At 45.7% G+C, this 24,566-nt stretch overlaps 1 protein-coding gene across 7 annotated transcripts in view; it reads left to right on the top strand.

Annotated features, from left to right (window-relative positions):
• The first annotated feature begins 8,286 nt into the window (after nucleotides 1-8,286).
• Nucleotides 8,287-24,566, top strand: part of RCC2 (regulator of chromosome condensation 2) — a 31,043-nt gene continuing 14,763 nt past the window's right edge. Inside the window, exons 1-3 of one of the 7 annotated variants that reach the window (XM_084822173.1) lie at nucleotides 8,287-8,423; nucleotides 13,362-13,758; nucleotides 16,484-16,577. In XM_084822173.1, the coding sequence (XP_084678299.1) occupies nucleotides 8,407-8,423; nucleotides 13,362-13,758; nucleotides 16,484-16,577 (508 nt within the window). In that variant the 5' untranslated portion in view covers nucleotides 8,287-8,406. Of the gene's footprint in view, nucleotides 8,424-8,567; nucleotides 8,843-8,914; nucleotides 9,170-11,981; nucleotides 12,769-13,361; nucleotides 13,759-16,483; nucleotides 16,578-24,566 lie in introns of those variants that run through there. The other 6 variants (XM_084822176.1, XM_084822174.1, XM_084822175.1 and 3 more) reach the window with 6 other exon arrangements.

The raw sequence follows: 24,566 nt of genomic DNA, 5'->3' as shown, positions 1-24,566 counted from the left end.
GCAGAGCGCTATCCTATCTCCCCTCAGTCTTCTCTTCTCAAGGCTAAACAGGCCCAGTTCTTTCAGTCTCTCTTCATAGGGCTTTGTTTCCAGTCCCCTGATCATCTTTGTTGCCCTCCTCTGAACCCTCTCCAGTTTGTCTGCATCCTTCTTAAAATGTGATGCCCAGAACCGGACACAGTATATCTATTCAGAAGTAAGTTCCATTGAGTTCAATAGGGCTTACTCCCAGCTAAGTGAGTATAGGATTGCAGCTTTAAGCCTTTTCTTACAGAGGCCAGGGACGTGGGGGGTGAGAAGGGACCTAGATTCAAAGTGATGAAACTTGCCAACGCCGGACGAACTTGAGCACTGTCTCTCAAGCTAATTTAACACACAGGGTTGTTGTGAGGAGAAAATTTGGCGCGGGGGGGGGGGGGGCTTGATTGACTGGCAAGGCTCAGTTCTAGGCCCTGTACTCTTCAACATTTGTATCAATGACTTGGAAGAAGAGGTTGGGGGAATACTTATCAAATTTGCAGATGATACAACTTTGGGTGAAATAGCTAACACCTTCGAAGACAGAAACAAATTTCAAAATTATCTTGAAAAGTTAGAAAGCTGGGTAGAAAACAGCATAACAAAATTTAACAGACACAAATGCAAAGTTCTTCATTTTAGGAATGTGTAGTCAAATGCAAGATAGCATCACTGATGCAATGAATATGGACTTGAGCATGCTCTGGGAGAGAGCACAGGACAGGAAGGCCTGGTGTGCTATGGTCCATGGGGTCACGAAGAGTCGGACACGACTGAACGACTGAACAACAACAACAACAGTCACATGCAAGGTATAAGATGGGGGATGCCTGGCTCAGCAATAATACGTGTGAAAAGAAACTTGGAGTTGTAGTTGATCACAAGTCGAATATGTCAGCAGTGTGATGTGGCTGCAAAAAAGGCAAATGCAATTTTAGGTTGCATCAACAGAAGTATAGTTTCAAAACCACAGGAAGTGATAGTTCCACCCTACTCTGCACTGGTCAGACCTCACCTCAAATACTGTGTTCTAGACACCACATTTTAAGAAGGATTCAGATAAACTGAAACCAGTTAAACAAAGATGATCAGAGGACTAGAAACATAAGTCCTGCAAGGAAAGATCGAAGGAACTGAGTATCTTGAGCCTTGAGAAGACAAGACTGAGCAGGGGATATGATAAAAGGTTGTCACTCAGAAGAGGGCCACAACCTGTTCTCTGTCATCCGGGGTTGTCGGACACGGAATAATGGCTTAAGTTACAGGAAGGCAGATTTCGGATGAACATCAGGAAAAATGTCCCAATGGTCTGAGCAGTCAGACAATGGAACTATCTGCCTTGGGAGGTGGTGGGACCTCTGTGCTGGAGGGATTCAAGCAGAGACTGGACCGCTATGTGTCAGGGATGCTTTAAACTGGATTCCTGGACCGAGCAGGGGGTTGGACACATATGATCGCTTAAATGGCCCCTCCCAACCATAGGATTCAATTATTATAACAACCTTGGGAAAAGGGCAAGATACAAAAATGTAGTAATAATCATCATCATCATCTGCCTGGGTGAGGCTTTGGGTTAGTAGTGATTCATAAATCATTACAGAGACGAATTACCGTGACATATACATGAAGTTACGTGTTGTTGTTTTCTTTCTTCATGCAGCCATTGCTAGCTCCAAAATTTGGAGAGCTCTCTGGCAAGGAACCCACTTAACCTGAAAGAGGTGGGGCAGGCAAAGGGAGATTCTCTCACACCGCTTGTGATCTTCCTAGGTTCTCCTTGCAAAAAGTGAACCCCATCCTCTCTGGATAGCTTTATGTGCTGTTATCGATCTAAGTCAGGGTTGGGCAGAAAGTAGACAGCCAATTTTGGGTGGACCATCTAGTGCAGGGGTCCCCAATGTGGCACCCGCGGGTACCTCCAATGGCGCTCACAAAGCTCTTCACTCCCTGCCCCCTTCAAAAACAATTTTGTAATAAAAACATGAAAAATGTGGGGGGGGGAGTTTTCTGTCAAGTTCCTGTTCACCTGTTCAGTGGGCAAGAAGAGAAAGCAAGGTAAAGAGGTGAGGGGAGATAAATAGCGAGGCTAGAGAATGGGAGTGGAGACAGAGAGCGTGCGCGCAAACGGGAAAGGTCTGTGTGGACAGAAGAAGATTGGGTGGGCTAGGAAGCTTTCCATTTCCCCCTCCCTCCTAGCCTCTAGCCTCACTCTTCCTCTCTCTGCCACCACCTCTTGAATAGCCAGCCCCCCATGGCAGCCATTATGTGACTAGTCACATCCTCCATGGGAGCCATTTTGTGGTGGTGCACTCAGCGGTTTCTCAAATTCCCAAATGTGCCCAGGGTCCAAAAAGGTTGGGGACTGCTGTTCTAGTGCCTGCTGCTGGTTGCTGGGATTCATAGAATTATAGAATAGTAGGGTTGGAAGGGCCCTACAAGACCCTTGAGTCCAACCCCCTGCTCAATGCAGGAATCCAAGTCAGAGCATCACTGACAGGTGGCTGTCCAGCCTCGTCTTGAAGGCCTCCAACGTGGGAGAGCCCCCTCCCCCCAGGGAACTGGTTCCACCGTTGTATTGCTCTAACAGTCAGGAAGTTTTTCCTGATGTTCAGACAGAATCTGGCTTCCTGTCACTTGAGCCCATTATTCTGTGTCAGGCACTCTGGCATGATCGAGAAGAGATCCTGGCCTTCTTTTATGTGACAACCTTTCAAGTACTTTCTCAAGGCTAAACATGCCCAGTTCTTTCAGTCTCTCCTCATAGGGCTTTGCTTCCAGTCCCCTGATCATCTTCGTTGCCCTCCTCTGAACCTTCTCCGGTTTCTTTGCGTCCTTCTGAAAGTGTGGTGCCCAGAACTGGACACAGTACTCCAGATGAGGCCTAACCAGTGCTGAGTAGGGGGGAACTAGTACTTCCCGGGATTTGGAAGCTATGCTTCTATTAATGCAGCCCAAAATGGCATTTGCCTTTTTTGCAGCCACATCCCATTGTTGGCTCATATTCAGCTTGTGATCGAGAACAATTCCAAGATCCTTCTCACTTGTAGTGTTGTTGAGCCATGTATCCCCCATCTTGTAACTGTGCATTTGGTTTCTTTTTCCTAGGTGCAAACTCAGTGTTTATCCCTATTAAATTTCATTCTGTTGTTTTCTGCCCAGCACTCCAGCCTATCAAGACCACTTTAAGTTGTGTTTCTGTCTTCCAAGGTATTAGCTATCCCACCCAATTGTCAGGAGGTCGCCCCTGCTGCCTTCTGAAATCCTCAGGTAGCCAGAATCAACCCGCAGACAATAGAGCTCTTTTGGCTTTATTCCCATTCAACCTAATGACACTTACAGATGCCAAATGCTTGATCCTATGAGTGAGACTTAAGAGAGCTGCCTACTCGGGGGTTCTAACCTTAGGAATCAGTTGATCTCCATTTGGAAGGGAAGGTGGGAAACCCCTGTACTTATGAGCTAGGAGGAGAGAGTCCACCCCTTCCCCATGGGGCATTGGGGCGCCGCTGTTGCCATCACGCCAAGCAGGCTGAGTGCCTCCTCTCCACGCCAACCATCTCGCGCTTGATGGTGCGCCGGCACTTTGCATCCAGAAACTGCTGTTGCTCCTCCCTCTCCCTGCCAGGGTCACTATCACTCTCAGGAATGTGTACCGGGAGGGGCTCTCCCCCAGGCTGCTCCTCTGAACAGTGCGTGGGTACCTCTCCCGCGGTTTCTAACTCTTCCTCAGAATCAGAACTCCTTTGGGGCTCTCTGGGCTCCGATCCAACCCTGACATCAATTTTGTGTCATCTGCAAATCTGATAAGCATTCCCTGCACATCCTCTTCAAAGTCATTAATAAAAATGTTGAAGAGCACCTGCACCTTTCTTCTTCATGCAAAAAAGAAAGCAGAATGTCGTGGTAGAGCACCTGCTTTGCATGCTGAAAGTTCCAGGTTCAATCCCTGGCATCCCGGGTACCAGCTGATGGGAAAGACCCTTCCCTAACTGAGACACTGGAGAGTCGCAGCCAGTCAGAAGAGGCAATACTGGGCTAGATGACCAAATAATCTGATGCAGTATAAGGCAGCTTCCTAATTCTGGGCCAGGAAGACTTTGGCCAGCTCCTGGAAAGTATTTCTTATTTACTTAAATGAAAACATTGAGAAGGCATAAGTAATCAAGTAACAAAAACAGTGAAGGTGTGGCCTATCAGTGATCCTGAAAACATTCAGGATCACTGATTGATCATGACTTCACTGTGATTGTGTTAGGGATGGGTGAGAAATTTGTTCCACCAAGACTTTGACAGAACCAGTGTGGACAGCAGGGTCGTTGCTAGGCACTTAAATGGCTTGGGGGCCCAGGCCCATAGGATAGAAATCTGCATAAATTTTGCATATGCTAATTGATATTGATATACATAAAGTTAGAAATAAGGACTAGGATTTACTTAAATGTTCCAGGGGGCAAAGCCAACTAATTAATGTCATATCCACATCATCTCAAATAAAATAAATTCTTCAATTAGTTTGCATCTGGACCAAGTTTATAAAGTTTTTTTAAGCTTAATTCCCATTCAAGGGAAGATTGAGGGGGGTGCAGCTTGTGGGAAGGGGAGTCCCTTCCCCTCCATCTGTAAACCCCCTTGAAAATTGGCCCCTTCATGGCAATTAAGCTGAGAAAAAACATTCCCTTCCATTGGGCATCAGTGGACACTCAGGGCTCTGGGGAATAGGCTTGGGACCCTGAGAAATAGATTCAGGCAACACCCCTGGTGGAGAGCAAGCATGGTGGAGAGGTTAGAGTGTTGGACTGGGATTTGAGAGAGCTTTGGCTATTGGGTGGTATAGAAATGGAATGAATGAATGAATGAATGAATGAATGAATTTGGGAGACCCAGATTCTAGTTATCAGCTATGAAAGTCGCGGCGTGACTTTGAGCCCGTCACTGATTCTCAACCTAGCCTACCTCACAGGGTAGTTATGAAGATAAAATGGAGGACAAGGGTCATGTATGCTACCTTGGGCTTCTTGGAGGAAAGGCTGGATATACATTTTACAAATAAATATTTCGAAGCAAATTTACCAAATCCGCACCTCCCAAGCCAAAACATGAGCCACGACAGAGCTGCATACCGAAATCTGCACTGTTCCAAACTTGGAGATGCAATTTGTTGGGAGACAGTTCAAAGATACATTGGTAGGCAACAGGGATATTGGGGTGGGGGGGGCGGGTTAAACTATGAAGTCTGCCCACCCCTCCTCTAAGCAACTATTTTGAATGGAAGTCAAATCATTCAGGTTTACCCTGGTAAGAACAGAAGCCAATGTTGGTCTCACAGAGCAAGCTGAGCACAAGACTCCAGACACGCCCACAAGAAGCCTGTAGCAATTAAACAAGTTAAGACAGCTCCAAGTGGTAAAATGGGCAACCCAGTAATTATTTTGAACATAGCTGTAGAATCAGAGGGATTTATGAGTGAGTCGCATTTTTTGCAGACCACCGTGATATTTCAAGGCTCTACTACAAAGGCACCCTCCAATCCTCCCAGCATCCCTTCTGCTACTCGATTTGAAATGGCTGTTGCTGAATGTCCACGTACCTCTTCACTAAGGAACGGGTGGGAATGCCCACGTACTGCCTGCGCGCAGATTGAAAACGCCTCCTCCAGAACGCTGACAAACAACGCAGCTCCTGCGATGGAAATGAATGATCAGTCTGGTTGGAAGGAAAACGTTTCACATGACATAGGAACAGGAGGAAGGGCTATGTTTTATGATATGGCTGATTCCAGGTGATTCTAGGGGAACTACTGTGGCATTCCTTGGCACAGTTCTGTTTTGTCCCACATGTTGTTTAAGATCTCCATGAAACCACTGAGCGCACAATGCACGTTTAGACAGAAAAAAGTCTAGAGTTGTAGGACTGTTCTATGATTCTATGACTTTTTTCTGTCTAAACACACATGGAATTGCACCCTAAGGAAGCAATGCCATGCCCCTTAATGGGGATGCACCCCTCTGAGGTCGGAGTGCTCTGACCTCAGAAAGGGGAGTGGGAAATACAACCTCCCTTCCACAAACCCTCTCAGCCAGTGTGGTTCAGCCCCCAAGGTCGGAAATTGACCTCGGAGAGGGGGAAAGGGGGCTTTCCAGTGGGCGGGGAGGGGAGAAGATCAGAGAGGCTGGGATACAAGCTACCCTGAGCCTCTTCCAGCTTCCTTCCTTCTCTGTCTGAAGCCCCATTGCTAAACAGGCAAAAAAGCCCGTCTAGTGAAAAATGCAACAATTGGAGGATGCAGAGGTGAAGATCGCCATGGTCACTTCAGCCGAGCAGGGCATTGGATACGCAGAAGCCTCTGAGTTGGAAGGCTTCCGTCTTGCCAGAGTTTGGATTGCACCCTAATGTGGTTATCCAGAGGTGTGGGCTGAGGTGTCTTCAATATGCAGATGACACTCAACTCATATTTATCCTTTTCATCAAATTTGGGTGGAACGGCAGAGGTGCTAAATCAGTGTCTGGCCGCAGTAATGGATTGGAAGAGGCGCAACGAACAGAAGGTCAGTCCAGGCAAGGCAGAGAAGGCACACAAATTACTAGTTGGGCCTGGGCATATTATACCTTGGTATGCCAACTGGCCGGGTTCCTCGTCCGTTACTGGGCCCAGTTGAAAGTGCTGGTTTTCACCTTTCATTGCAGGGGTAGTCAGAAGGTCGCTGTCCAGATGTTTTGGACATCAACTCCCAAAAGCTCCTGCCAGCATGACCAATGGCCAGGAATGCTGTGAGTTGGAAGTCCAAAATATCTAGAGGTCTACTTTCTGCCCACCCCTATTTTAAGCCCTTCACAGTTTAGCACCAAGGTACTTGAAAGACTGCCTGTCTTCATATGTATGTAATCCCATACATTAAGACCTTCATTGAAGGGCTTGCCACAAATGCCCCCATCACCTGAGACAAAGCAAGTGGGTACCTCAAACAGGGCCTTCTTTGTGGTGGGATCATCAGTTGTGGAACACTCTCCTTGGATATGTTTGTATGACATCTACCTTATCATCCATTATTATTGTTGTTGTTGTTGTTATTTTCCCAAGATTTTTAGGTAGAATTTTAATTCTGCAGACTGTTTTTATGCAGCTTTTAAAATTCTGTCATTTTTATTTGTTTGGGGGTTTGTTTTTATTTATATTTTAATTGTGTATGTGTGTTTTCTTTTTTGTAAACCACCCTGGGAATATGATTGAAGGGCTGTATAGAAATACTTAACAATAAATAAATAAATAAATGGCATGAGGGACAGGACAAGCAACAGAGCTGTGGAAATAGGAGATAAGGGGTTGTGCCAAAGGATTCATGGAAAAGGTGGGTTTGAAGGGGAATTTTGTGGGACCCTCTCCATTTTCCTATGTGGAGCCAAATTAGGGATCGCCCCACTCCCTTTGTGGGAGTGAGAAATTTATATAAGTGAGAAATGCCCCTTTCCTTCTAATTGGAGATGGGGGTTTCTGTGAGGAGAGTGTATGGAGATGGGAAAATTTTAGCGGGGGCTGGGATTGCTCCTCATCCCCTTCCATGATTTGTGTGTGGGGAAAGATAATGTCCCCTTCCCTCAAGGCTGGAGAGGGAATGCACCCCATATGTCCCCCCCTTTACTGTAGGATTTTGGTAGATTTTGCTATGTGGGATAATTTGGGGGCTAATTGATCATTTATTTGGGCTGGGAAGAGGATCTAATAACGTGACTTCCCCATAAAGTTAAGGGGAAACTTTTTAATTAAAAAAACAAAACATTTTCCTGTTTCTGGAGATTCATAGTGTGCCATCGGAAAGCTTGCTTAGCATGTTTTCTCTGTGGTAACCAAAAGTTTGTAAGCATCTTTGCTCTATGGGTTTACCCTGTGATTGCACAGAAAATCCAAACAGAAAACCACAGGAAAGGCTGCAATCCTGAGCACACTTCCCTGGGAGTCAATCGCACTGAACTCAGTGGGGCTTACTTCTGAGTAGACATGTACAGGATTGCACTGTAAAATTGTTTTTTCAAACCCAAATCCCTCCTTGGAGTCATCCAGCCCTTAAGGTGGTGCTGTGCGTTTACAGCTGGCCTCTTCTGGCTAGCTTCCCCCCCCTTCTCTTTTTCTCCTTTTCCTGCCCGTACATGTGTTTCTGTTTTGTACTGTAGCATGTACTGGCGGCTCATATTTATATTTTAAGTAGATCTGGTGGGTGGACTCTAGAAGAAGCCGTTTGGTGTGTTTTTTTCCCCTTCCTTTCCTCCCCCTTCACAGGAAGTACTGCAAAACATTAAAAGATTTTTTAGTTCATTCTTTATGTTAAAAAAAATCAAATAAAATCATCACCCTCATTTGAGCTCACTCTGCATTCCAACCCAGCTTGCAATTTGATGCAAATTGGAGGAAGGTGAAAGTTGAGTGTTTTATTTTTGCAGGGGGGGGGAATAAAAAAGCGGGGGAGGATTTTTTAAAAAAGGGGAAGGAAGGCGGATCCACGTGGTTTAATCGGAGACAGACAGAGGTCCCATTGTTCAAAATCAATAAAAAAAAAAGAGAGAGAGAGAGAGAGAAGCAGACAGAGGAAAGGGGGGTGGGCAATGGAGCTGGGGGGAGAAAAGGAGGAGATGTAGACAAATTTGCAACCTGGATTCAAGAAATATAATTTGCAGAAAGAGAGCTCCAGCCATCTGTATTTTTTATTTTTTTAAAAAAGAGAAGAAGGCTTGAGCAACAGAACGCCAAAGTTTGTTTTAATTTTATTTTCTTTCGTTTTGGAAAGCAACAAAAAGAGAGAAGAGGGGGAAAGAGAGAGAGAGAGAGAAGCAGGTGCGTGTAGATTTGGGGATTTATTTTTCTCTCTTTTCTTGCAAAGGCCCAGCCCTCCCGTCCCCCCCCCCCAATGTGGGGCGGGGGGATCGGCCAAAGAGGGAAGAAAACGTGAATTGTATGCTTGCGTTGGTGCGAGAAAAAGAGCGAATTGATTGCATTTTATGCAATGATCGATTGTTATTTTTCCTTCTAAAAAATCAGAAAGGGCTTCAGAATCAGAAAGGGCTAGATGTTGTTGTTTTTTAAAGTGAGCTCCTTGCATTTTACGGGATGGCCCCCAAATAAAATGGGCCAGTCGTGGACTACTGTTCCTTAAGAGTTGGGGTTTGTTTTTGAAATGTTAAAATGGTACCGTTTGGGGGCGGGATGGGTGCATGGGGATCAGTCTCCCCCATCCCAGACTGTACTTTGTATATATTAGTCTGTTTACGTTGAAGTACTTTTGTTGTACATTTTAGAATTTTGTTTCGGGAGGAGGGGTGATATCAGCTTGTATTGTTTGGGATTTCCATGGCAGTTTCTTCCATATTTTACTAAAATGCATGGGGAGGGTATTTCTCTTCTCCACCTTCCCCCTCCTCTTTGTTCTGTTTCCAATGCATTTGGGGAGGGGAGGGCAAGGATCTCATGAATCTAGATTGTAACTGAAAAGTTAAATCTAGATTTTAACTGAAAAGTTGTAGGATGCCAAATATTTGTTGCTAAGATGCGGAAATTTTCGAGGGTGGGAGAAGGCTTTTGGATTGCTGTTTTAATGAAATCCTGTGTGTGTGTGCGCAGATCATTTCAATTCATTTTAATTGTTAATTTCCAAAGTTGCGGGGTGGGTGGGTTATAAGTAGCAAGTTCTAATAAAGTGGGTAAAAGCTTTATAGGAAAAGAGTCCATAAAAAAAAGATAGATATATGTACACATTGAAGAGGGGGGGTCATCTGTTTATTTTTGAAGAGGGGGTGTTAATACAGGATTAGGGACTCGTTTCCTTCCATTGAGTGGTGATTTGTTGTGGGGTCAAAAGGGGAGGAAGCTGACCCTTCCCCCCATTTTAAAGTGTGGAGGTTGACTTGCAGGGCTGACCCCCCCCAATTTGAAAGTGGGGTGGCGAGGCATCAGAGAGGTTGGGGGGTTGCCCTCACTTGGGGGTGAAATTGGGAGATTAGGGGCTTGTTGCATGGATTCTAGGGGAGTGTGTTGGGGGGTGCAGTAGTGGAAGAGTTGGGGGTTCCCCCTATAAGCTGCACTTTCGGAGGGTTGCACCCCATTTTTTCTTTGGATTGAGGTGTCTTTCCTCACCACCATTAACCATTCTTTGGTGTATGCATATGCACTACTTTTTACATGGGATGGATGTTGAGTTGACTTCCACCCCACAGAAAAAAACTTTTTTTAACGGTGACTTGCTCTCTACACCCCTCCAACCTTTTTAATTTGGACAGGGGGGAATTGGACTGTTGAAAATGAAGGGTTGAACTGCTCCCCTCCTTTCCATGCATAGGGATGAGCGGCCGCTTGTACCCCCAAAACTATAGGGTGGGCAAGTGAAGAAGATCCCCGGCCATGTTGATTTCATGTTGGTGGGGGGCTGGCTATGTTTGAGTGCATTTGGCCCCACTTCTTGTGGGGGATTTTGGAGTTAACCTCCTTCAGTGTTACAAAGTTAATGTGTTTATTGGGGGGGGGTCCTCTCTTGTATAAGGCCTAGGTTGCAAATGTCCCCTTTAATACACAACCCAAAGTCTGGTTGTATGAGTTAGGGGACAACTGGCTGTGTGCAAGGGAATCGCCTGCCCCACCTTTTACATGGGGGCAGGCTATGTATCCCCCCTAATTTAACCTGTGTTGGGAATAAGATGGATAATAGTTTTCTCTACCACTGACTGGGTTGGATAAAGTAGGCCAAGGAGATACCCCACCCCAATTCTCATGTGTGTCAGGGGGGTGGTGTTACTCCTGAAAGTTTTTTTTTTAGAGAAATGTTGCTCACCCCACAATTCTGTAGCATGTGGGGTATTTTATGGGGCAGCTACACTATTGGGGGCGTCCAGTTTTCCCAGGGGTCACCCTCAGTTTGATTTTGTGGGTCGGCCCTATGCAACCCATGCCACACTTCTGAGTGGTTGGGGGAGAGCTAAGACGTAACCCCCACACGCAGAGACAAACTTACTGTGTGGGGGTTTGTTTCATATTTATTTATCTATTACATTTCTAATCCATCCAATAACCAATGGGTTATCGCCCCCCTCTTTCATGTGTGAGGATTATCGCTCCCCCCAAAACAAAATCTGGCTTCATGAAATGAGGGGCTACTCTGGGGTTACAGCTCCCCTCTTTTTGGCAAGGGGTGGCGGTCTGAGGGGGGCCCTCCGCTTGCTTTTCAGGGGGTGGGCCACTTGCGGCCCTCCAGAGGTTTTGGCCTACAAATCCCATCAGCCCTAGCCAGCGCTGCCAGTAGAGAGGGATCTTGGGATTTGTAGGCCAAAACTTCTGGAGCGGCCCTCCCCTGCTAGATTTAGGGGGGGTCCCCTCAGCTTTCCTATGAGGGACCAAATTTGGGATCTCCCCACTCACTTTGCGTGTGAGGGGGATTTCTCCTCATAAGCCTCACTTGTTTATAAAAGTCCCCTTCCACATGGGGGATTTCTGTGTGGCGGGGGAATTCCCTTCCCCCCCATTGTGTTTGTGGGGAAGATAATGTACTTTCCCTCACGATTGGAGAGGGGGAGCACCCCATATCTCCCCCCATCCCCTGTAGGATGGGGGGGCGCAGATACTGCTATGTGGGATGATTTGAGGGTCCCCCATGCCTCTGAATTATTTGTTCGGGGGGGGGGGGCAGGTCATAATGCCCCTTCCCCATAAAGTCGATACCTTTGAGAGAAAATCCCCCTTCTTTTAGTCCTCTTACTCTTTCCGGGTGGGGGGTGTCTGCCCCCCTTTTTATGTGGGGTGCAGGCACGATTTCATCTTTATCTCAGCATTTGCTTGTATATTTATGTTTACAGTTTGGGCTTCTGGGTCCCCCCATCCCTCAGGGAGGAGGCATAAATTTGTTTGTTTTCCATTGGGGGGGCTGTCCCACCCATTTCGTGAGGGAGGTGTAATGTTGTAGTATTATCTCATTCTTATTATTATTGATGGGGACCTCCTTCATCCCTGCAAGCACCCCCTTTTTAAGGGGGGATGCCAACAGGAGAAGGAGATGTGTGTGTGTGTGTGTGTGTGTATTTGGAATTTTGTTTTCTTCCAGTTTTTCCTGTTATATGGCTTTTATCATTTCATTATATTTCATTCTGGGGGTGCAATGAGAGGGGTGGGAATTCTGCCCCTGACTTCCCAGGTACAGATGATTCATGTCTGAGGTGGGGGGTGGCATTTCTCTCTTCCTATTTCTACTGTTATACTTTTTGACTCTCCAGTTTTATTTTATTTGGAGGAAGGGGAGATGAGAAAACATGAAATTTGCCTTTTCCCAATGTTTACCCTTTATTTTATTTGGGGGGAGGGTGTTTGAGATTAAGGTTGCAGTCCTATACCCACATGGGATTTAAGTCTGAGCAGACCCATATAGGTTTGCTTTATAAATGTTTAGCTATCTTCACTGGAATTAATTTTGTGGATTTGATTACAGGGTCTTTCCCCATTTTTTGTGCCTCCTTCTGCCTTCTCCTTCTTTTTTATTTTAATGGGGTGCCAAGATTAATGTTGTTGAGATTTACAATGCAATCCTATACATGTGTACTCACAAGTAAGTCCCGTTGAGTTCAATGGGATGTATTATCAGGCAAATGTATATGTGATTGCAACTTTAAATGTTAGATCTTCTTTATTGGAGCAGGGGAGCTGAGATTAAACATTTAAAATGCAAGCCTATATATGTCTACTCAGAAGTAAATGCCATTAAGTTCAATGGAGTTGACTCCCAGGTAAGTGGGTATAAGATTGCATCTGTAACGTTCTGTATTTGGAGTTGGGAGGGTTATTTTTGTGGGTTTATGGGGATCTGCCTCCATTACTTTATTCAGGGGAGTTTATAGTGCTCCTCCCGCATTATATTAATGGGGTGGGGTCTTTGTGGGTGTGTGGGGATCTGCCCCTATTACTTTATTTGGTGGGTTATTTCTGTGGTGGGTTATTTCTGTGAAGAGCCAGAAAATGAGCTCTTCTGTCATTACATTATTTGGGGGGGGGTTATTTGTGGGGAGCTTCCCCCATTACTTCGGAGGGGGGTATGGGCATTACTTCATTTATTTACTTCTGCCATTACTTTATTTGTGGGGTTATTTTGTGGGTTTACGGGACTGTTCCCCTTTACCTTATTGGGGGGGTTATTTTTGTGGGAATCTGCCCCTTGCCCCATGCCTTTTTGTACATATATTTTCCACTTTTGTTTTATTGGGGAAAGTTGAGATTCATATGCGGGGGCGGGGGGGCTAGAGCAACTTTGTGCCTCGATTAGCCGATGAACCATCTCTCTCCTTCCTCTTTACTTTTATTCTCTTTTCTTTTCCATTTGCAGGCAGGTAGAAGGAAGAAAGAGTAGAACGAGGAGAAGGATGCCCAGGCGGAAGGCAGCATCAGCCTCATCCACGGCCTGGGACGGTGCCAGCTCAGGCAACGGGACTGGCACAGCTCGGAAACGGCCCGGCTCAGCTCGGGGGGCTCCTCCTCCAGCCAAGAAGAAGAACCGTGATGGAGGCGGGAGCAGCAGCAGCAACAACGGGGGTGACGGCAGCAGTGGGGATGAGCGGGACGGGCTGGCGTTGCCCACCACCACTGCTGCCCCCACAGCAGCCGGAGGCGGCAAGAAGGTGGCCCGGCCCCGGGGGGCAGGAGACCAGCAGCCACCCCAGAACCAGCAGGCCCCTCAGGCCGCTGTGGTGGTCAGCGAGCCAGAGCACAGCAAGGAGCGCATTGTAAGGGAGATTCCTCTCCGTTTGCAGGGGGGTACCTTAGTCGGGTAGGGAAGAGGGTCTGTATGGCAGGGGTATCCTAGTTGAGAATCCTCCCATTTGGGTGGGAGGATGGTATCCTGTTTGCAGGGGGGAAGGGGATGCGGTGTCTTTTTTTTTTTTTTTTTAGGGGTGGAGAAAAGAATTTAGGGGGACCATTCATTGGGAAGGAATGGGCACAGTGTAAGGGTGCAGGTTCCAATTATGTTTGGGAGGGATTTGTGATGGCTGAGCACCCTGGAGCAGAATACTGTACGTAGGTGTGTGTGTGGGGGGGGGAGAAATGGAGATGGGGGGTCTGTTTCGAGGAGTCATCATGGTTGAGGATTTGTATTTATTTGTACCTATTAAAAAGGATCTTTGGGCTGCCTTTAAGGGTGGAACCCTCCATTTAGGGGGCTTGAGGAGGTTGGATAATTTGCTGGGGGGGATTTGCAGATATGTTTGGGGGGTTGTGATGGCTGAGTACCCCAGTTTGGGGGCTGAAGTGGGGGAAGGAATATGAAGATGAGCCCCACTCAACTAAAAGCAAGGAATGTATCATAAGAGGGGCTTGGGGGGGGCGTTGGGGGGGTGAATAACCCAAGCCTGGTTTTGGAGGATGAAAGGGGAGTCCCTTATTTGGGGTGAGGAGAGGTGAAGGAGAATTTTTGAGGAGGGGGAGCAGGCCATTTGGAAGCAAGGGGCACATTTTCAAGCCAGAGCTTATTTTATTGAAAGGAGATGGTTCTGATTTTTCTCTCATATAGAGGGAGGAAAGAGATTACCACATTTTGGGGGTACAAGTTGGAAAGGGGGGGACCTTATTCCCTTGGATGCCTACAGTGCCTTGCAGGGTTTATGGAGATTAATATGCAGTGCCCAGGTCTACATGAACCTATCCCATTTTTGACGGTTTTCCTTAGTTCTTCATAAGAACTCCTTAGTTCTTACGAAGGGTGATTATTTGGCCATTGCCACAAGGTCCTACAGCTTTGCTACTCTCTCACATGTTAGGTATTTTGGATAATTTCCAGTATATAATGTAAAACCAGTCTGGCCACTATTCTCGTATAATTAGCGAGCGCCCCATTTTCTTCTTCAAAGTATTAATGTAGGCTAAGAGGAATGCCATTGGATCAAGTCCAATAGCATAGCCCAGTATATGCTCAATTAACACTTTTTATCTTCTTCCAGTGTGTTTTTTAAATTTTCCATATGAGCACGCCACTTTGGAGCATCCCAGTCTGAGTCCAGAGTGCAGAGACAAGCAGGGCAGTTGCTTGGACTTGCCCGTGCGGTTCTCCTTTATTTATTTATTGTTCAACATTGTTAGCCCGCTCTTCAGCCCAAGAAAGGCTCACAGAGTGGCTGTACAAAGAATAATCATGAGACAGCCCTCAGGCTGACAGTCTCAAAAAGACATGACACAAAAGGAAAAGGGATGGGGAGGGAGGAGGAGAAATAACGCAAAACTCAGGCACCAGTTCTCAGTTGCACAGTTCTTATGGGAGTTCTTTCTGGCAGGAAAGGGCAAAGTAAGCTCCATGCAGCTGTACTTTCTCTGGCCAAAGTATGGGGCTAGAAGCGTAGGAGCTGGAAGTGTGCATGCTCAACTTTGTGGGGCTTTTCCCACTCAGCCCTGTCTTCATGCTGTAAGGGAAGTCTGCCACTGCAGAGACAAGAGGCGGCAGACCCAGACAAATAGAGATGCAGACATATTGCTGCTCCTCCTCTTACCACATGATGGGGGAAGCCCAGCCGCTCTGGAGAGAGGAGAACTCAGTCTAGCATGGCTAGCAGCCACACTCTCACTCTCTCCCCCACCCTGCCACCTGCCTCTGTGGCAGAGGAAGAAGAACTGTTAAAAAAAGCAAAAGAGCTGTTGCTTGTTAATTCAAATGACCAGGCTAATTTAAAACATTGCTTTCTGGCTGTTGGGATACTAAGATTAGCTTTCTCTCCCCCCCTTTCATTTTAATTCCAAGCTAACAGAACAAATGCAAAAATGTATAGAGTTTTTCATCAGATATAAAAAAAGTTTCAGGGGTGCAGCTCAGTGGTAGAGCCCCACTTTGCATGCAGAAGGTCCCAGGTTCGATCCCTGGCATCTCCAGGGAGGGCTGGGAAAGGATCCTGCCTGAAACCCAGGAGAGCCACTCCTGCTGGTCAGTGTCGACAATACTGGGTTAGATGGACCCAGGGTCTGACTCGGCTTAAGTCAGCTTCCTATGTTCCTAGTCTGTTCTTCGTTGTCAGTTCTGGATGTTGCAACTAGCTATAAGGTATCAATGTTTGCACTAACAACAAAGAAGATCAGAGCAAATTTTCTTGGAATGTTGGAGAAACCTGGTACCTAGGGTCCACACTGGACCATATACATATTCCTCTTTTTAATTTATTTATTTATTTTTTGGTTACTTGTTCGCTTGTTTTTATGCGATACCCCTTTTGCCATGACCTTTAGCTTGTACAACAAACATGAGAAGATGGGTCTGAGTTACTAGTTGTGCTGTCTCCCAGCTAGAGGGGCTTTTATTATTTATTTTCAGCAGACAAAAGGTTTTGAAAGTCACGGCTTTTCTGATCTTCCACTCCAGCTTCTAGTTTGAGTCTTCCAGGGTGCTCAGCACCTGACATGGCCTGCGGCTAGAGCCAGATATGATTCTCTCCTCTCTTTTTTTTTTCTTCTTCTCTCTACCTCTCACAGAAACTTGAAGGGTCCAAGTTCAAAGGTCAACTTTTGATATTTGGAGCAACCAACTGGGACTTGATCGGCCGCAAAGAAGTGCCTAAGCAGCAAGGTGGGTGGGTTGCATCTGTGTGGATTATTTCTGGATGAAATGACTGGTGTCTCTGTCCATGTGTGTTTAAGCCAGGGGGCAGAACCTCTTTCAGCCAAAGGGCCAAATTCCATTTCGGAGAAACTCTTGGGGGCTGCATTGCAGTGGTGGGTGGGGCAAAAATGCCACCCTATTTTAGCTTAAAAGCTCTTACTGCCAGTCACTGAGGCTTAGGAAAGGCATTTTGATCTTTCAGAAGGGGGGGGGGAAATACTGCACAAAAGCTGGGAATTGCAAATGAACCTGCCAATATCATACTGCCCCTATACAAATCTGTGGTGCGACCACACTTGGAATGCTGTGTACAGTTCTGGTCACCACACCTAAATAAAGATATTGTAGAGCTGGAAAAGGTTCAGAAAAGGGCAACGAAAGTGATCAAGGGGCTGGAGCATCTCCCCTATGAGAGAAGGTTACAACAGCTGGGATTGTTTAGCTTGGAAAAGGATGGCTAAGGGGAGACACAATTGTTGTTGTTGTTCAGTTGTGTCCGACTCTTCGTGACCCCATGGACCATAGCACGCCAGGCCTTCCTGTCCTGTGCTCTCTCCCGGAGCGTGCTCAAGTCCATATTCACTGCATCGGTTATGCTATCTAGCCATCTCATCCTCTGCCATCCCCTTCTCCTATAACCTTCAGTCTTTCCTAGCATCAGGGTCTTTTCCAGGGAGTTTTCTCTTCGCATTAGGTGGCCAAAATATTTCAGCTTCAGTATCTGTCCTTCCAATGAGCACTCAGGGTTGATTTCCTTTAGGATGGACTGATTTGACCTCCTTGCAGTCCAGGGGACTCGTAAGAGACTTCTCCAGCGCCACAGTTCGAAAGCATCAATTCTTTGGCGCTCAGCCTTCCTTATAGTCCAGCTCTCACAGCCATACATTACTACTGGGAAAACCATAGTTTTGATTATCCGGACCTTTGTCAGCAAAGTGATGTCTCTGCTTCTTACTATGCTGTCTAGGTTTGCCATAGCTTTCCTCCCAAGGAGCAAGCGTCTTTTAATTTCATGGCTACAGTCACCGTCTGCGGTGATCTTGGAGCCCAAAAAAATAAAATCTGTCACTGATTCCATTTCTTCCCCTTCTATATGCCAGGAAGTGATGGGGCCAGATGCCATGATTTTAGTTTTTTTAATGTTGAGTTTCAAACCAGCTTTTGCACTCTCCTCTTTCACCCTCAACAAGAGTCTCTTGAGATCCTCTTCGCTTTCTGCCATTAGGGTGGTATCGTCTGCGTATCTGAGGTTGTTGATAATTCTCCCGGCAATCAATTCCGACCTGTGATTCATCCAACCTGGCGTTTCTCATGATGTACTCAGCATATAAATTAAATAAGCAGGGCGACAATATGCAGCCTCGTCGTACTCCTTTCCCAATTTTGAACCAATCGATTGTTCCATGTCCGGTTCTTACTGTTGCTTCTTGACCCTCGTACAGGTTTCTCAGGAGACAGGTAAGGTGGTCTGGTACTCCCATCTCTTTCAGAATTTGCCAGAGTTTGTTGTGATGCACACAATCAAAGGCTTTAGCGTAGTCAATGAAGCAGAAATAGACGCTTTTCTGGAATTCTCTTGCTTTCTCCATGATTCAGCGAATGTTGGCAATTTGATCTCTAGTTCCTCTGCCTCTTCGGAACCCTGCTTGTACTTCCGGTAGTTCTCAGTTCGCATGCTGCTGAAGCCTAGCTTGTAGGATTTTGAGCATCACCTTGCTGGCATGTGAAATGAGCACAATTGTATGGTAGTTTGAACACTCTTTGGCATTGCCCTTCTTTGGAATTGGAATGTAAACTGACCTTTTCCAGTCTTGTGGCCATTGTTGAGTGTTCCAAATTTGTTGGCATATTGAGTGCAGCACTTTAACAGCATCATCTTTTAGGATCTTAAATAGCTCAGCTGGAATACTGTCATCTCCGCTAGCTTTGTTGTTAGTAATGCTTCCTAAGGCCCACTTGACTTCACTCTCTAGGATGTCCAGCTCAAGTTCAGTGACCACACTCTCATGGCTATCAGGGACATTCAGATCTTTCCTGTATAGTTCTTCTGTGTATTCTTTCCACCTCTTCTTAATCTCATCTGCTTCCGTTAGGTCCCTGCTTTCTTTGTCCTTTATCATGCCCGTCTTTGCACAAAACGTTCCCTCGAGATCTCTGATTTTCTTGAAGAGATCTCTAGTCTTTCCCATTCTGTTGTTTTCCTCGATTTCTTTGCATTGTTCATTTAAGAAGGCCTTCTTGTCTCTCCTTGCTGTTCTCCGGAACGCTGCATTCAGTTGGGTATATCTTCCCCTTTCTCCCTTGCTTTTCACTTCCCTTCTTTCCTCAGCTACTTGTAAAGCCTCATCAGACAGCCACTTGGCTTTCTTGCATTTCTTTTCTTGGGGATGGATTTCGTTGCTGCCTCCTGAACAATGTTACGGACCTGCGTCCATAGTTCCTCAGGCACTCAGGTCTAATCCCTGAAATCTATTCCTCACCTCCACTGTATATTCATAAGGGATATGATTTAGGTCATACCTGAATGGTTTAGTGGTTTTCCCTACATTCTTCATTTTAAGCCGAAATTTTGCGATAAGAAGCTCATGATCTGATCCACAGTCAGCTCCAGGTCTTGTTTTTCCTGACTGTATAGAGCTTCTCCATCTTTGGCTGCAAAGGACATAATCAATCTGATTTCGATATTGACCATCTGGTGATGTCCATTTGTAGAGTCGCCTCTTGTGCTGTTGGAAAAGCATGTTTGCTATGATCAGCGTGTTCTTTTGGCAAAACTCTATTAGCCTTTGTCCTGCTTCATTTTGTACACCAAGGCCATGCTTGCCTGTTATCCCGGTGATTTCTTGACTTCCTACTTTAGCATTCCAATCCCCTATGATGAAGAGGACATCTTTTTTTGGTGTTAGTTCTAGAAGATGTTGTAGGTCTTCATAGAACCGATCAAGCTCAGCTTCTTCAGCATCAGTGGTTGGGGCATAGACTTGAATTACTGTGATGTTGAATGGTTTGCCTTGGATTTGTACTGAGATCATTCTATCGTTTTTGAGATTGTACCCCAGTACTGCTTTTCCCACCCTTTTGTTGACTATGAGTGCTACTCGATTTGTTCTAAGGGATTCTTGCCCACAGTAGTAGATATAATGGCCATCTGAATTAAATTTGCCCATGCTTGTCCATTTTAGTTCGCTGATTCCCAAGATGTCGATGTTCAATCTTGCCATCTCATGTTTGACCACCTCCAGCTTACCTTGATTCATTGATCTGACTTCCAGGTTCCTAAACAATATTGTTCTTTACAGCATCGGACTTTCTTTTCACCACCAGACACATCCACAGCTGAGTGTCCTTTCGGCTTTGGCCCAGCCACTTCAGTCTTTCTGGCACTACTTGGAAATGCCCTCTGCTCTTCCCCAGTAGTATATTGGACACCTTCCAACCTGAGGGGCTCATCTTCCGGCGTCATCTCTTTTAGCCTTGTGATACGTTCCATGGGGTTTTCTTGGCAAGAATATTGGAGTGGGTTGCCATTTCCTTCTCCAGTGGACCACGTTTTGTCAGAACTCTCTGCCATGACCTGTCCATCTTTGGTGGCCCTGCACCGCATAGCTTATCGCTTCACTGAGTTACGCAAGCCCCTTCGCCACAACAAGGCAGTGATCCATGAAGGGGAAGGGGAGACACAATAGAGGTCTACAAAATAATGCATGGTGGAGAATGTGGATAGGGGGATGTTTTTCTCCCTCTCTCAAAATGCTAGAACCCTGGGTCATCCTATGAAGCTGACTGGTGGAAGATTCAGGACAGATAAAAAGACGGACTTCTTCACACAGCGCAGAATTAAACTATGGAATCCGCTACCACAGGATGTAGTGATGGCCACCAATTTGGATGGCTTTAAAAGGGGGTTGGACAAATACCTGGAGGAAAAGGCTATCAATGGCTACTATGCCTGATGGCTCTACGCTACCTCCAGTGTCAGAAGCAGTCTGCCTGTGTTCACCAGTTCCTGGAGAACATGGGTGGGAGGGTGCTGTTGCGCTCCTGCCCTGCTAGTGGGTTCCTGGTCGACAGCTGGTTGGCCAGTGTGCAAACGGAATGCTGGACTAGATGGACCCTGAATGCTGGACTAGATGGACAAATCAGGGCTCTGCTGATTTGTTATGGTTGCTCCTGTAATTGTTTCTAACGGAGAATCTGTTGCTTCATGGTTTGACTTAATGGTTGTGTTTCACATTTAAGCCTGTATGATTTGTCTCTGTTTATGCTGCAATATTTTTATGGCTTTTATTATCATAAGCCGCTTTTTTGCCAAGGCTTTTAGGCTAATGTCAATATAATAAAATATTGTCATTTTGTAAGCTATATTGAGCTTTCTCACGTCTTTAGTCCTCTGGTCCATTTATTGTAACTGAGTACAACATTGTCCTTTTTGGCTAAGGAAGATGTGTATAAATAGAGAGCACAGAAAAGAGTCTGCAAAAATACAAAAATATCTTAACTGTTTTAAACAGTGGAGAGGTTTGGGGCATCAAAAACACTGGCCTCCAACTTTAAAATTAGTCTGTTGCCTGTCTGTCCTGGGCCAAGGCACACAGTTGGCTTTTCCTGGGTCAGTTATGTGAATGAAGAAAGAGTTGCCATTGTTATGGCTAGACGTCCCCAAGATCTTAGCTGCTGTTTGCATGTTATTGGGCCTCATGTTTTGGCCTCCTAAAATAGAACAGTTTTCTACATGGAACAGGATTTCTGGGGCTAGAGGTGGTGGTGTTGGGTTATGGAAGAATATTTAAACTTTCAAGCCTCCACCTGGAGTTTGAATTGGTATAGTCCAGACGCAGGTAGGCTTTAGTAAAAACTAGGCCAGGGAGCAGCAGAAATTCTGTTGTAAATCCTATAATGTCAGGAAGAAAGATTCTGGCCTCTTTTCCCAGGCATGGTATATCTTCCAGGTCCAGAGGTTTTCCTCTTTTTTTATGGAGGAGTATTCCACCGTGCAAGCTTTCACTTGCAATCTGAGGTGGTATTCCACTTGCAATCATGGGTTTTCCTCCTCAGTGAGAATTAGATCAGAGTGTTTCTGAGCACCCCCCAAAAAGGTGCAAACTTTCGAGATCTACAGATCTCTTCCTCAGGGAAGATCTTACAAAAAGAAGGTTTGGGAGTGGGGAGGGAATGGGAGAACCCTGACTTAATGGTGAAGTCACAATGTCTGCATGTTCAGAATCCCAAGATTGAATGGGTGTTTTTGTTATTAGCATTAGTATTAATAATAATAATTTATTTCATTTCTATACCACCCAATAGCCAAAGCTATGTAATGGTTGCAGGTAGGGCCTGCAGCCACCCCTGCTGCTGCAGAATACCAGAAAGGGAAAAATGCTGGACTTTCCAAAATATAAAATCCTTCTATTCTTAGAACTGTTTTCCATCCTCAGTGAAACACATGGACTCCAATTAACAGTGGACTGCAGAGAGAAAGTAGGCAGCCTTTATATTAAGAAAACAGGAGATGATTTGAGATGCTGTTCTAGTGAAGGAGGAGGGTCAATGGAAGCCAAATTGGGTAGCTTTACTTCTTATCCTGAGGGAGAATAAAGTCCCAGCTTCTGGTGGCATCAGATCCTTTTCCTCCAGCGTAGAATCTTGTAACCATCGCAAGACTTGCAGAGCTTAAAACGGCCTTCCCTGGCCCAGTGCCTTCCAGATATTTTTGATCACAGTTTCCATCACTCTTGTGCATGAGCCATGCTGGTGGGGATTGTAGTCTAGAATCATAGAATAGTAGGGCTGGAAGGGGCCTACAAGGCCATCGAGTCCAACCCCCTGCTCAATGCAGGAATCCAAGTCAGAGCATCCCTGACAGATGGCTGTCCAGCCTCGTCTTGAACGCCTCCAGTGTGGGAGAGCCCACCGCCTCCCTAGGTAATTGGTTCCATTGTCATATTGCTCTTACAGTCAGGAAGATTTTCCTGATGTTCAGCCGGAATCTGGCTTCCTGTAACTTGAGCCCATTGTTCCGTGTCCTGCACTCTGGATTGTCTAAACAATCTGGAGGACAATAGGTTGGGGAAAGCTGACCTAAAATGAATTTCTGCAGACCCCTCCTCCTCGATTCCACCTTTGGACTCTGAATATGCAGACATTGACCTGGTTCACGCAACATGACAGGCCAGAGTATGGGTTGAGTGTGGGTTGTCATTGAACTGTGGGCTGTTGTTGAATCATGGGCTGTTGCGTTGTGTAGACCTAGACAAGCTAACAAACCAGGAACAACGCACAGTTCACAACCCAACAACAAACCATGGGTTCTCTTCGTGGATTGTGCATGGTTAGCAAACCACATAGTTTGTTGGCGTGGCTGGGTTCACACAACACAACCACCCATCATTCAACAGCCCATGGTTCACTGACAGCCCACACTCAACGCATACTCTGGTTTATCATGTTGTGTGAATCCAGCCACTGTGACTTCATCATCAAGTCCTGTTTTTCCTCCAGCACAACCTCCTTCTTCTAACCTCTTGCCTGATAAAGCGATCTGGAGATCTTGAAAGCTTGCCCATTTTTAAATTATCTTTTGATCTAATAAGGTATTAGACCAGTATGGATTTTGGAATTATACTTGTGGTCAAAACACAGCTGCTTTTGCTTTGCGGGTTTCAAGAGACAGCAGAACAGTTGACACAAGACTGTTGAACTGTTGTAAGCTGTGGCTTGTTGTAGTTCTGTGGTGTGGGCGCCTCTTTGTGTTGGTTTTCATTTTAGACTCTAGTGACCCTGAGGGAGTTTCCTATCTAGGCTCTTGCAGTGATGTAGAAATTCTAATATAAACTAGAAAATATGGCATGTGCCTCGAGCATTGTATTTATTTTTGTATTGCATCTATATCCCCCCTTCTTCAGAATGATTATTTTATCCTCATAACAGCCCTATGAGGTAGGTTAAGCTAAGCAGTGATGATTGGCCTAAAGTGACCCAGTGAGTTTCATTGCTGAAAGGCAAAATCCTATGCATGTTGGAATGCTAGGAGTTGTAGGACTTTTTTCTGTCTAAAAATGCATAGGATTGCACCCTAAAAGGGATTTAAACCAGGGGTTCCCATATCAAAGACCATATGTATTTGACTGTAGGTTTTAAAGTTTTATTTAAATGTAGTTCTGAACCTACACCTTGTGGGGATCAGCTCACCGGGTCTTTCATTCATTTTTATTTCATTTCTAGACCAACCAATAGCCAAAGCTGTCTGGGTAGTTTACAAAAATTACAATCCAAAATACATAGGAGCGTCATGTAAAGTCCTCAATATGAAAAAAAAAATTAAAACCAAATTTCTTTGCTGGGCCATATCAGAACGCAGGAGGGGGCTGGGTACCGCCCCACAACTTCTCTTATTGCAGTGCTGACGTCCCGTCTCCCAGCTCAGACTATGCTTTCTTTGTTTTGGTGTCTGGTTTGAAGACATCTGAGTTCAGGCTGTGATCTTCAGCGAGACAAAGGGTGGGAGGGCAAACTCAGGCCAGGATGGTGTGTGTGTGTGTGTGTGCATGTGCGCGCGTGTGCGGTGGGGGCTTAGCTGAGTAGCGGGGCTCATGTTCTGCGTGTAGAGTAGACTTCAGGCTTGTGGGATCTACTTTTAGTTTAGATTTACTACTTTTTTTGTGTTAACATTTTTATTTAGGTTTTGTATAAGTATTGCAAACTACACACACACACATCTAAAGTAATGACAGTAATAAAATGAGAAAAAAGTTTCTGCTAGAACCCTGTGAGATCCACCAACTGGAGCCTGTTGCAAAAGGCAGACATTTGGAATTAAAGAATTCCGAGCCCGGGGATTTGTTTCGTTGTTGTTTTCATACGCAGCGTTTTAATTGATTTTGAAAATTAGCTTTTCCAGAGGGAAAAAAGCTCAGCAGCAGCCTACTGAGCAGCCAACGTACACCAACATGTCTTCTT

The sequence above is a fragment of the Heloderma suspectum genome, chromosome 15 (genome assembly GCF_057233095.1).
Source record: "Heloderma suspectum isolate Gila_16-S chromosome 15, 16-S_ref, whole genome shotgun sequence".
Lineage (NCBI taxonomy): Eukaryota > Metazoa > Chordata > Lepidosauria > Squamata > Helodermatidae > Heloderma > Heloderma suspectum.
The sequence above is the reverse complement of the archived record's forward strand: the minus strand, read 5'-3'. Positions and strand labels throughout refer to the sequence as shown.